The 12833-nt window shown below is 32.9% G+C and overlaps 1 protein-coding gene across 1 annotated transcript in view; it reads right to left on the bottom strand.

Moving 5' to 3' along the window:
• Positions 1–12833, bottom strand: part of LOC148601762 (uncharacterized) — a 247117-nt gene that overhangs the window by 99363 nt on the left and 134921 nt on the right. The window contains exons 120-132 of the mRNA XM_088556149.1: positions 12384–12542; positions 12071–12283; positions 11346–11388; positions 10325–10488; positions 9748–9921; positions 8739–8948; positions 7093–7135; positions 6042–6205; positions 4919–5071; positions 4456–4665; positions 2595–2637; positions 1371–1534; positions 261–434 (exon numbers count right to left, since the gene is read on the bottom strand). Coding sequence (XP_088412275.1) covers positions 261–434; positions 1371–1534; positions 2595–2637; positions 4456–4665; positions 4919–5071; positions 6042–6205; positions 7093–7135; positions 8739–8948; positions 9748–9921; positions 10325–10488; positions 11346–11388; positions 12071–12283; positions 12384–12542 — 1914 coding nt within the window. The remainder of the gene's footprint in view (positions 1–260; positions 435–1370; positions 1535–2594; positions 2638–4455; positions 4666–4918; positions 5072–6041; positions 6206–7092; positions 7136–8738; positions 8949–9747; positions 9922–10324; positions 10489–11345; positions 11389–12070; positions 12284–12383; positions 12543–12833) is intronic.

The raw sequence follows: 12833 nt of genomic DNA, 5'->3' as shown, positions 1-12833 counted from the left end.
TGAATAACTACACATTTCATAATATACACCCATAAAACAATTTAATTACAAAAATAAAAATATGTAGCCTTTTTTGGGGTGTATCACATTTTTCAGATTTTGCATGATTCTTACAAAGATAGCTACTTGATACGCTTACAGTATTGATATAGAATGTTTACAAGGGTGTCACTGAGGAAAGGATTGTGTTTTTATGCCCCTTTGTAATTTTCTTTAGAGATAACTTTATTTTTATTTTTAAAATCTAACTGAATATCTACCATTTGTCCATCCTTCACTATTGACATAGACAAAATTAGGATCCACATTACATTGAGTAACATCCAGGAAGGGAGATAATCCAATATCATCCAAGAAAGATGACACAGCCCAATCTTCCAACTGATTGCCAGGTGTTTGTTCATTCTGAGTGTACCAGTCTGAGAGGCTGAAATCTACAATGAAAGTAATTATATATTTAACTCTACACACTATCAAGATTGCAAAAAAAAAAGACAAAAAAGTTACAGCCTGGACACAATTTGTAACAGACGGACGGACAGAAGCATACACGGAGGGACCTACAGAGTAATCACTATAGAGCGACTGCCACTTTTAGTGGCAGGGCCTTAATAAATATGTATTTTTCTATTGAAATCCTATTGTGCAATAGAAAATGTAGATGTGTTGAAACGCATTAAAAAATAAAAAAAATAAAATTGTGTTCTTGTTTTAATCGGACATTGTGCATAACTAATTTGTGCCTAATGTAAAACACAATATTCAAATAGCAGTCATTATAAATATCAGACAGGAGGTGATTAATGCATGTCAACAACCCACTTTTGAATGAAGCAGGGAAATTCTGGCTTAAATGGCACTCTAGCACTAGAGGCAAGTTTTAAAGTAACATCATGAAAGCAATCATTAACATCTATTTAGAGAAAATTAAAGAAAAGGACAGGGTGCAGACACCCTCCCAACATGTTTAAGGTTGGCACACTCCTTTGTAATCAAAGCAGTAAACAGAGAACTGGTAGTAACTTTCACAATTAAGTAGCAGAGAATGTATTGTGACGAATCACCAAATACTGTCAACGTATTAATTTTTGCGGTGTACTTATTTTTGCTATTTTCACGTTGGACTGAAAATCATGAAAAATTGTATCCGTCAAATTGATTTTAACACTATACAATACTAAACATATGTTAAAACCACAAAAATTGAGACCCGCAAACATGATCAATGTACAAAATCCGTGAAAATTAGCAACTGTGAAAATTAATATGTTTACAGTATGCCATTCATTCAAAATAATGTCCTATGTCAACCACATGGTTCAATTGTGAGTATCTTTTGGCTAGACTTAACTTATCACGAGTTATTATACCTGGAATAAGAAATCCCTCGTCCCAACTACATGTTATCTTAGGCAGCATAGTGTTTTCCAGCAGTGTGTAGGCTTCGTTGCAGGATTCCAATGCTTCATAACAGAACAAAATTCTGGCATTGACCAGATGGAACCTTTCTGAATACAGATTATCAATTTTGTACCTTAAAAGAGACCAAGAACAAACATGGAATATGCTTCATCATACTGTAAATACAGGTAGATACATGTATAGTCAAATTTGGTTTGTGTTAAAATAATGTAGTAGTATAAAATAACTCAATATTTTCATTGAAAATAAAAGTTAAAAGGAAATTGCGTATCATTTACCTGTATAATAGTAACAGTGCTAGTATCCATACAAACCACAGTACTGACTCATTGATTAATTATGGTTTAACATTGTATGGGAGATATATATCATGTATTTCAAGATGAGAATGATTGACTAATCAAACAGACCCTGCTTTTAAGTAGTCTGATGGGCTGAGCTTGATCTTTATTGTGCTAGCTCATGAAAACAACAGCCAGCCACTGGGACACATTATTCTGACTCCAAGCTAACAAGTCCTCATTTTATCCTCTTAAACACAGAGTGCTTGGCAGTGAAGCACTGAATACCAGTTTTAAGTCTTTGGTATGACTCTGGTTGAGTGATTGCCAGGGATGGAACCCAGGACCTCTCACAATTAAGGCAACCATGCTACTCAGAGACCACTGAGGCCAAACAAAACAACAGTTCTAGTACCCATACAAAACAAAAATGCTATTACAGGGTTGTACTACAACAATGGGAAAAATAAAGAAAAAGTACACTCCTTGAGACATTTAGGTTTCCCGCACGCATAATAAACGAACACTCCTAGCGTGCATTTCAATGACGAAAAATTATAATATTGACATATAATGAAGACAGGAAAAATAGAAAATAAAATTAATGAAATTATATGAATTAATAATAATAAAAAAATAACAGTTAAAACGAGAAAATAATCATAGTACAAAAATAAACGAATGCTTCTATCGTGCATTAAAACACATACAAAACAATGTGTAAACGCACGGTAAACAATGCACGAACGCTAAAATGGGAGATGTGAACGTCTCAAGGAGTGTATAAACAATATTCAGTTAAACCTCCAGAAAGATCCCCATGATCAGACAACAGATATTTTCCAAATTTGCCTGTAGAAGAGTACTTTATCTAAATAAAAGACAACTTACTCTAGTCTTAACATTCCTTGTAAACTAAAGTACTGGCTTTCACCTGAAAAAAGAAGACATTGAAAAACTATAAGAATAAGTTTTCATAATTTTTAAAAATTGCCATGAGAGTTTTTAGGCCAAACAATAGGTAAACAGACAATGTCGATATTTCGTAAACTATATGGTATTTACTGTATAAAATACAGACAAGGGTTAGACAGTATACCCCCTTCCTTCGGGCAGAATAATGAATGTGTGATACCTCTCTAGAATTAAAGGTATCTTTTTTAGTTGACCAAGTGTTTCATGTGCATATTGTACGTAATATAATAAATTGAATTTGTAAACCGCTTTTTGTGATATTTTTCTCCAAACCTAACTATTATACCAAACAGTTTAAATCCATGTTTAAAAATATTTCAGAAAACATTAACAAATTCACATAACATCGACAGAAAATCCAGTTGACTACGCTTGGTACCTCCTTCCATCAGAGGGAGGTGTAAAGAATAAAGAACCATGGTTTTAACTGGTTTCTGACGATGTCACATTACTACAATTAAGATAACCACTGTATATAGATAATAATACTTTATTCAAAGAGGTATGATCTAAGACACTTTGAAGCATTTATAGTACTGTCATTATTTGTATTTTTAAATTTCATTAAATCCACTAATCACTGTTGCATGTTAAATATTTCTCCATCTAAGACACAGAACTATTTTTTTATATTTTACAGCTTTCCTAACCTTCATTTTAATATCTGATTCTTTATATTTATTGCATATCATAAGGTATAATGTTTTTTGGAAATGTATCAAATATTCAAGACCAGTACCACAACATTTCCAAAATCCTAACCAGTTAAAAGTAACAAAGTTTGTTACAACTATTGTGAAAAAAAATTTATGGCAAATAAACTGTACTGCTGAAAGTAATGAAAATGTTATATGTGTTAACAGTTAAAAGGGAGGTAACTGAATTTTAATTTTTTTTTTTTTTATTCTTTTACCCAGTGCTTCAATAAAATTTAGACCCCTTAAAATTATTTTTGCAGAAGACATTAAACATTAACAAATGATTGGCTGTCCATAAAATGATAATAGATCTAGCCTGGGTCTATTTACCATAAGACAATCCAAATCTGGTAATTATTTATCTGTCACAAAATAGAATAAACACAATATGTCAGATTTCATTTATGGCTCTTCTAACCATAAAACAAAATTGAAACACAAATTTCTAGAGGCAAATCTGGCACAGATTCAGGAGGAGGCACACCCATCTAAAACTAGTTTAAAATTTTCTTGCATGAAATCTTGATTTTTCATTACTTTTACCTGCAAAAATTTCCTTGTGTTGCTTCGTTTTACATTTAATTCAATTAGTGCCCCCTAACCTCTACTCTTGGATTTGTCCCTGCAAATAAGGTTTCAATTCTGGGTTTTCTTAAATTTTTTTTTACATAATAAGGTTGGAGGTAACAACTTTGAAATATTTAGCCAGTGACATAAACCTTTACAGGAACTGGTATGAAATGTCAATACATTGTTTTAAATGTTCAATTCAATAAAAATGAAATAAGATGAAATGATATTTAACATGATGCTCTGTGTATACACAAGATTTGCTGCTGAAGCCTTTCCCTTACAAGAACATATCAATTCTGGCAGAAAATCGGCTGTCATTAAACCCATAAAGTAGACTGGTTTTGGGCCATTTAAGTTTTTTTCCACCCATAGTCATAAGGAGACAAGGGAACAGGATGATGAAGATGCCCCGAAGTCCAAATTTTCATCTGATAACATGCCTGCAAAACATGTATCAATGACTTACAAAAACTGCTCAACCTTGAATTATTTTTGGTAATACATACCCCAATTGATACTGTTTAAGGTCGTATTGTACTGAGCCTGCTCAATACTCAAGCTTAGTCTCTTTTCACATGGGTCCAGCAGAATGTTGAATTGCAGTGTCCTGTTCAAAAGCTCATTATTGACACAGCACTGGATCCCAGTACAGAGACTGGTTACATGACAACTGACTTTGTCATGCAGTGGAGGTAAGGTGATATTCATTGCACAATCTTAAATAATACAAATATGAAAGTTTAACTTGTTTCAATTCAAAACTTGAAAATACTAATTAAGCTAAAGTTTTTATTGAAGAGTCAAATGTTTTAGGAAATAAATCATCATTCCAAAAAAAAAATATTGAAAGTATTATCAACACTCAATACCGAGTGCACCATAACTCTTTCTAAGAGAAGGGAAAGTGACTTTAAAATCTAGTAAAACAACGGCCATAACAAAGTTTTTTTAAGTAGACTAATTTCCAACCTTTGGTCCAATTAGCAGATGAATGTTCACACTGAGGCTCCAGAAGGTATCCCTGAACATTGGTTTCCTCTGATAACTTTGCCAAGAGGTCAGCTGGTAATGACTGATTAGGGTCATGACCTCTGTCCATAGACCACTGGTTATATGAGAAATCTGAAATATACAGGGAAAGACAAATAAAAGAACTTTAAAATAGTAGATGAAAGGTCTTGACATATTGTGTCAAAAATTTAGGAAATGTTTGGACACTTTACATAAATGGTTTAGGAAAAAGGACAAAAAATTAAAAAGATATAAAAACACTACAAGTGATTAATAAAGAGCTGCGCTTAAAGCCCATGATACGCCCATTGCCCTTTTAACTTGTCCTTATACTTTTAATGAATTTATATGATCAACTAGAAATACTGTGAGCCCTTTCAATTACCCTCCCCCCACCCCCCCCAAAAAAAAGTAAATAAAAAATGCACAGAAAATTTGGCACAATCAAGGCTACCTTAAGTTTAACTAAGTTTGTTGTCTTGATTTTTCACCAATACATTTCTATCTTGTTTAAAACACACTTTTCTGACAAGGTTACCAAGTACCATTTATGTCTATTAATCGATCATCAAAACAAATGGTCTGTTTTAAACAATTTTTTAACGAATAAAATTTCCATGGCCTTTTCCAGTTTTTTTAAAGAGTAAAACTTCATAACATGGAAACGTAAAATTTGACATTTATACAAAACGGAAGGGAACTTACTTCAATAGATAAGAACAATTCACCAAAGTTTCATAAATGTTAGTGAAAGTGTTTTTGAGTAATTGTACGAAAACTTGAAAATCTCCCTTTTTTAAAGTATAAAAATTCATAACACAGAAACGAAAAATCTGAAATTTATAAAAATCGAGGGAACTAATGTCAATAGATATAAATAATTCACCAAAGTTTCATTAAAGTTGGTGAAAGTGTTTTTGAATTATTGTCTGAAGTGTGGACGACGGACGAACAGACAGACAACGGTATACCATAATACATTCTGTCATAGACAGGCGTTTAAAAAAAAATCTTATAAAAAATCACTGCAAATAATGGGGTATTAAAACTCAAAGCCACTACAGAATAATGAAATACAAACTGGCAATAAAATATTCAGGACCCCAGTCGCAGCTCTCTTTAGGTAATATCGTGTTTTCAAATATTATATGATGTGACACAACTGGACCGCTGGCCTCAAAACTCAATGTCAGATTTACATTCAGAAGATACTTCCTCTCTTCATACAGGTTATCAATGTTAAATCTGAAAAAAATAATATCAGATATATACCATTACATAAAACATCTTCTCCAGTGCATCTGGTCCATGCTCCCAGTTTTTCAGTGGAGTCGTAGTTGCTCATTTACTTTTCTTACTTTGTATGTATTATTTTAATAACTTTGTGTTCTTTGTTGGGTGTGTCTGTTTTCGATGTCTGGTCTTTGTCCCTGGATTACATTCTTTCGATTTCTACTAGAATCTTGGTTCCCTTGATTACTCTTTCCGCCATATACTATAGTTATAACACACAAATAATCTAAATAAACATGCTACATGTATTTTTCACAATATCAATGTTCATCAAATACATATAGTCAAAAGACCAGACTGACAGACCCTGCTTGTCCAACATACGGAGCCTGATTTTTGACAGACCCTGCTTGTCCAACATACCGAGCCTGATTTTTAATGTGCTAATTCACAGAACAAGAGTTCGCAGGGAAATATGTTACTCATATAGATCAACTATTCTGAATCAGAGTCAGTCAGTTCGCTTTCTCCTTTAAGCAACAGAGAAAATGTGGTAAAAAATGTTACCACTTTTGACAAATTCACTTGTAAAACAATTTTATGATTTGTGCATGTACTACAGAAATTTGACCCTGAGATCACTCCAACAGTCCATATTTTGGACTTGCAATAAAATTCTGGATAACATGAGGAAAATTAACCAAAAAAAAAAGATGATTAAATTGACTAATTTGAAGTTAGGATACCAACCTGCATCATGACTTTGACATTATAAAAAGACACCTAAGAAACCTAAAAAACCTAAAATATTTTTAAAAAAATGTAGTGAAGTTATATTAGATATATGCAAAGAAAGTCATTTATTTACTGGGGAAAAAACACTAAAATCATAAACTTACGACATCAACAAAACACCATATAGATCATATTGGTGGGTTGTACCTGAAAATCAGAGAAATAAAAAATTTCACAATTCATTATTATGGCTTACATGGTGCAAGTATTTGACAGGTTTTCAAGTCAATCAGTGAAATCAATATGGAACTAGAAGCTCTGTTTATCACAGGAGCCCGTGCCTCATTTGTTAGTAGTGATTTTTTTTTTAAGTAAATCAAATGTGTAAGACACTAATGATGTCCCCGCTCACTAGATTTGCCAAATTAGGAACATGTTTATTTTTGTATGAAGACATGGTTTGCAGATTCAGAAATCCTTCCAAGACTTGTGATACTCATGGTTTGTTGGTTCAGCTCAATCCTTCCAAGACTTGCAATGACAAATTGTTCCAGTACCGTAACTCAAAAAATTTGAGGATCAATTTGGGGATCAGAAATTCCTAAATATATGCATATCTACATATTGTATCCTGGCCACATAGTGTCATGAAATTCTGTTTGGTAGTGTCAGACTAATTGTGATGAGAAAAAGAGGACCAATGGATGGACTGTCGCATAAAAAATGTTTATATCCCCCATAACAAATCCCTAACTGTGTTGCTTGGTATATATTTCTGACAAAAATTACAAAGTCTCACTATCACCCAGTTCAGTAATATTCCAAAGTCCAACTATCACCCAGTTCCGTAATATTTCATGATAATCAAGATCCTATGACCTTGCACACCATCATTATGTGTAGGAACATCCTGCAAAAAATATTTTAGATGAGGAGATAGCCATACAAGCCATATAGCTCTATTTCTGATGAAAATGACCAAGTCTAACTTTCACCAATTTCCATAATATTTCACAAAAATCAAAATCCTTTGACCCTGCACATCTCCATCATGTGTAGAAATATCCTGTAAAATATTTTAGATGTAGTTCAAAAACTATATGAGGAGATAGCCGTCCAAACCATGATCCTTATGTTTCTGCGTAAAATGACAGTGTAACTATCACCAACTTCCGTAATATTGCATGAAAATCAAAATCCTTCGGCCCTGCACACCTTCATCATGTGCAAAAATATCTTGTCAAATATTTTAGATGTATTTAAAAAACTGTACGAGGAGATAGTCGTCCAAGCAATGATCCATATGTTTCTGCGTAAAAATGACGAAGTGTAACTATCACCAATTACCGTAATATTTCAATAAAAAAAAATCCGTTGGCCCTGCACACCTTCATCATGTGTAGAAATATTCTGTAAAATATTTTAGAAGATAGCCAGACATGCCATGATGATGTGTAATCCAGACGGACGGATGGACGGCATGACGGGTAAATTAATATGCCCCCCCACCCGACAGTTTGTCACGGGGGCATAAGAAAAGAAAAAAACTCCATTATTTTCCTGTTTTGCCTGAAGAAATTCTCACATCATAGTGTAATGTAATGACAGCTTGTTTGTTTGTTTGTTTGCTGGGGTTTAACATCCAAGCAGGAATATTTCAACTATATTCAGACGATGAACATGAAATGTGTAATGACAGCTCTTGCATTGTGAAAACTTCCCATGAACATTACATTTTTTGTAATTACTTCCTGATCCCTTTCTGCTAAGTCAACCCCATTCAAAGAATTTTGCAAGACACCATACTCACCCCATTCAAAATCAAAGTATCTTATTTCAAACATGAGTTTCTCTATCCTGATCTTGAGTATAAAGTTACAAGGGTCTAGTTCTATAGAGCTCTCCAATGTAGAACTGAGAACTGTGACATCCTGGCAACATTTAAAGGCTGTACAGGATGGTGAGATGTAACAATGGGTATTGTTAGGTAAAACTGGTTTGTTAACTACCCTCTTACATTCTGTAAATGAAAGTGATAACAAAATTACCAAACTTATAATCATAAATCATGAAAATCATGAATGGATATAAATAGTATGTATATACACACTAGCAAAATCAAACTTAAACTTAAAAATGACATCAACCACTATATTCCTGGCTTGGTACAGAAATGGTAGGTTAAACAAGGCTTTATGGGTAGCTAAACTACCAGCTCCCATAGCGGTTATAAGAGTTCACGAGTAAATGTGTGTCTTTCATACAAAAGTCAAAATCGGTAAAACAGTGGTAAACACAAAGTTAGACTAGACGGCTGGTGTCAGTGGTATCTTGTAAATATCATTCTATTGCAAACGGAGTAGGTTACCAGAGGGGATCCCCTAGGATTCCAGGTTGGGGTGTAAATAGAATTAAATGGCAATAGAAGTGAGGAAAACAAATAGAGAGGGGAAATTTGTGGGGACAAAAATCAAGATTTCATTAAAAAAGAATATTAATTTCCCAATTTCAAGGGGAGAGGGGGATGGTGGTGCAAACGTTCCATCTGCCCCTCTAGACCCGCCACTGGGTACTCAGTAAAAATTGGTTCTTCAATTTTTGTATAATAAAACTATGAACTATTAAAATCATAATGACCATTTATATTTTATTTGTAACATTTAAGTTAACTGTTGTTCTCTTTTTAATGAATCATAAATAAATTCAAATTATTTTATAGAATAAATTCTTAAATACAAGTTTAAATCACTATATAATCCCATAATAGAAGCATTGAAATACGTTTTGAATTACCAGTATACATCTAACTATAGACCTACCATCAACCCATCTACTTGAGTGAGGAACATATGAACCATTCAGTCTAGAGCATGGTGAGTCAAGAAGATAGTCACCAATACCCAGCTCCTTGATCAGCCTAGCAATATCTACAGGGTATAAAAGGGCATCTGGTTCGATACCATTCTTTGATCTCCATGCCAACAGAGAAAAATCTAAAATATGTCAAATTATTTTTTAAAGAGTCAATAGATCCTTTCATGCTAATTTTCTAAGTAGGCTGAGTTGGTACTTCTGCAAGGTAGGTGCAACGCTTTTCTCATAGAAATTTCTATGAAAACTGTTAAAAGAATTTCTACAGGAATGTTTAACATTTACCATGTGGAAGTTACAACTGAGCGTGCATGTTCAGAAATTAAGCACAAAAAGGCCTATTTCATTTGAAAATTATACTGTTCAATTCAATATGTATTCTGATTATGTGCAATTTACATCCACAATTAAATATTGCTATATTTTCCTTTACTATTTCATACAAGATTTAATTAACCTTACAAAAAGATGTTATAATCATTTTTTTTTAAATCAAGTGTTTACAGGGCAGTAAATATACATTACCTTTCTGAATAAATCCAGTCTGCCACTGGCAGGGCATCTTGGGAAGAAATGTTTTATGGAATATGGCACTGTTAAAGTCACATGGACCGCTTGCTTCAAAACATGCTGACACATTGAGGTCAACAAGATACTGATGGTCACTTTCAAGGTCATAAATCACATATCTAATATAAACAATAAAAAAAAATAACATTTTGTGTTTGTCCTTTTTTCAGAAGAAGTAGCTGCATTGCAGATCAATATTTTTCTTGAAAAATCCTTACATAATTAGAATTGTGCATAAAGTGAAGACTGACAATTTAAGTAGCACTCCAGCTAAGAATCATGCAAAATGTGATACATGGTTGGAAAGCCTACATATTTTTATTTTTGATATCTTGTTTAAAATGCTTTAGTAAACAGAAATTAACATTTGGTTTTTCATATAACCCATGTTCATAGGAGATAAAAATTATATAGAATGCTCTGTAGAATTCAAAAGTGAGAGAGGTAACTCTGTAAATGACACTCAAATACAATAGAATCTACTGGATTTTCAATGTTGATTATCTCCTAAGAGCAGGCAGATTTGAATGAATAATTACACATTTCATAGTATAGACCCATAAAACAACTTAACTTAAAAAATAGAAATATGCAGCCTTTTTTGGGGTGTATCACATTTTTCAGATTTTGCATGATTCTTTCAAAGACAGCTACTTAATTGTTGAAAAAATTATGGACTTGAAGTCCAAAAATACAATACTCTGAAGAAAAAATGAAGAGAACACTACTCGAAAAAACATCAGTTAGTTAGCACACTTCTTTATAATGCTAATTTTCTAATGCTTAATTTTACTGATCTTATTGTTTTCTGATAGTATCTTGTCTTATTGTACAATGTGTGTTCATAAATTGTCTGCCCAAGGGACACCGATACTGACTGAAACATTGATATTGACTTGTGGCAGACAGTTGCATTATCACAGTTGAAGGTAATATAACTTTCTAAGATTGGTTAATTCTGAATAATATTACTTACTCAGTTCTGAGGATGTTTTCCATGTAGAACTTTTGTAAAGTTCCTAAAAAGAAGAGGATATAACATAATTAGCTTTCAATGCTAATAATAAAATAGTCTTACACATATACTTCCTGACAGATAAGGTGATCCTAAATACATCACTAATTTTATTTCCAGGCATATAACGACAAACTATGCCCTAAAAGCAATTCTTTCTCACATTTCAAAAATATTTCAATTTTTTCAAAGAAACTTGCTATTTTCAGTTAAAACCTCCCGAATTTGTTTCCTAGGTAAAGAATTAGACATGAAGAAAATAATAATTCAAGAGACATCTTTTTTACATGATATTGGAAAAAAAAAACTCATTATTAGTATTCCTATGACTTTAAAAATGCAAACAAAACTTTATAGCATTGAAAAATTTAGAATATCTAACACAAAAATATAAGATTTGTTGGGGGTTCTTGGTTTAAACTAAAACATTTTCTGTGAAAAATACTAAATAAATGAATTTTAACATACAAATCTTGCTTTTACTTTAAAACGATCACACGAGAGTGTCAATGGAGGAGACCTTTCCACATGAACAGTTCCAAAAGTTACGGGTATGCATGACTAGAGATAAACCAGTAAATTTTGAATAAAATTACTGCATAATGCCAGTTTATCAGAGAACATCTGTGCACAGTGCTGAAAATTGATCGAACCACAATTAATAAACAGCTTTAGCGTTAACATACCATACTGAAATCCATAGAGGCTTGTATTATAAACATAGTTCTCAATTCTGATTGACAAAGACTGGTGACAGGGGTCAATCTCAAGGTCAACTCTAATAGTTCTGTTAATAGTATCCACAGTCAAGCAGCAGGTGGCACTGGTGCACTTTGAGAGGAGACGACAGTTTGAAATGGAATCCAGTGATGGAATATTTGAAGTTGTTAGAGTACAATCTGAAAAAAGTGGTAAATTGGAATAGAGGACAGTTTGCATTTAATGGAACATGTGTATAACATATGAGAAATTTAGATGATTTTAGTGTTTTCACTCTACCTGTATTCCAGCCATTAGAGGAGGTAAATACTGATCTGTCACACTGTGTTTCCTTCATATAGGTAGCCATATTGGTCTCCTTTAACAACTGGACAATACCATAGTTTGGTAGTGGGAGGGGCAAATCATTTTCCCTTGCCCATTCTGTCAGGGAGAAATCTGCAAGTAAAAACAAATTTAGAAATGAAAACTTATCTATGTACTTTCTTGAGCAAGTTATACAAAAGTATTAAAAAAACAGAAAAATTGTGAGCAAAGTAAGTTACGGATAAGAAATGGGTACCCCACATTTCAGGGAATGATTAAGTCCATGACCTAAAACAACTTCAGATTGAATTCTAAAATTGCAATAATGAATAAAAATTCTGTGGAAGTTCCATTAAATTCTTTTATGTAAAGCATAATGGAAGGAGGGTGGTATGGAGGGAACGCAGGGAGAATGGACCAAAG

The sequence above is a fragment of the Perna viridis genome, chromosome 12 (genome assembly GCF_037379345.1).
Source record: "Perna viridis isolate PV_CMFRI_1.1 ecotype Kerala chromosome 12, ASM3737934v1, whole genome shotgun sequence".
NCBI classification, from domain to species: domain Eukaryota; kingdom Metazoa; phylum Mollusca; class Bivalvia; order Mytilida; family Mytilidae; genus Perna; species Perna viridis.
Note: the sequence above shows the minus strand (reverse complement) of the source record. Positions and strands in the feature narration are given on the sequence as shown.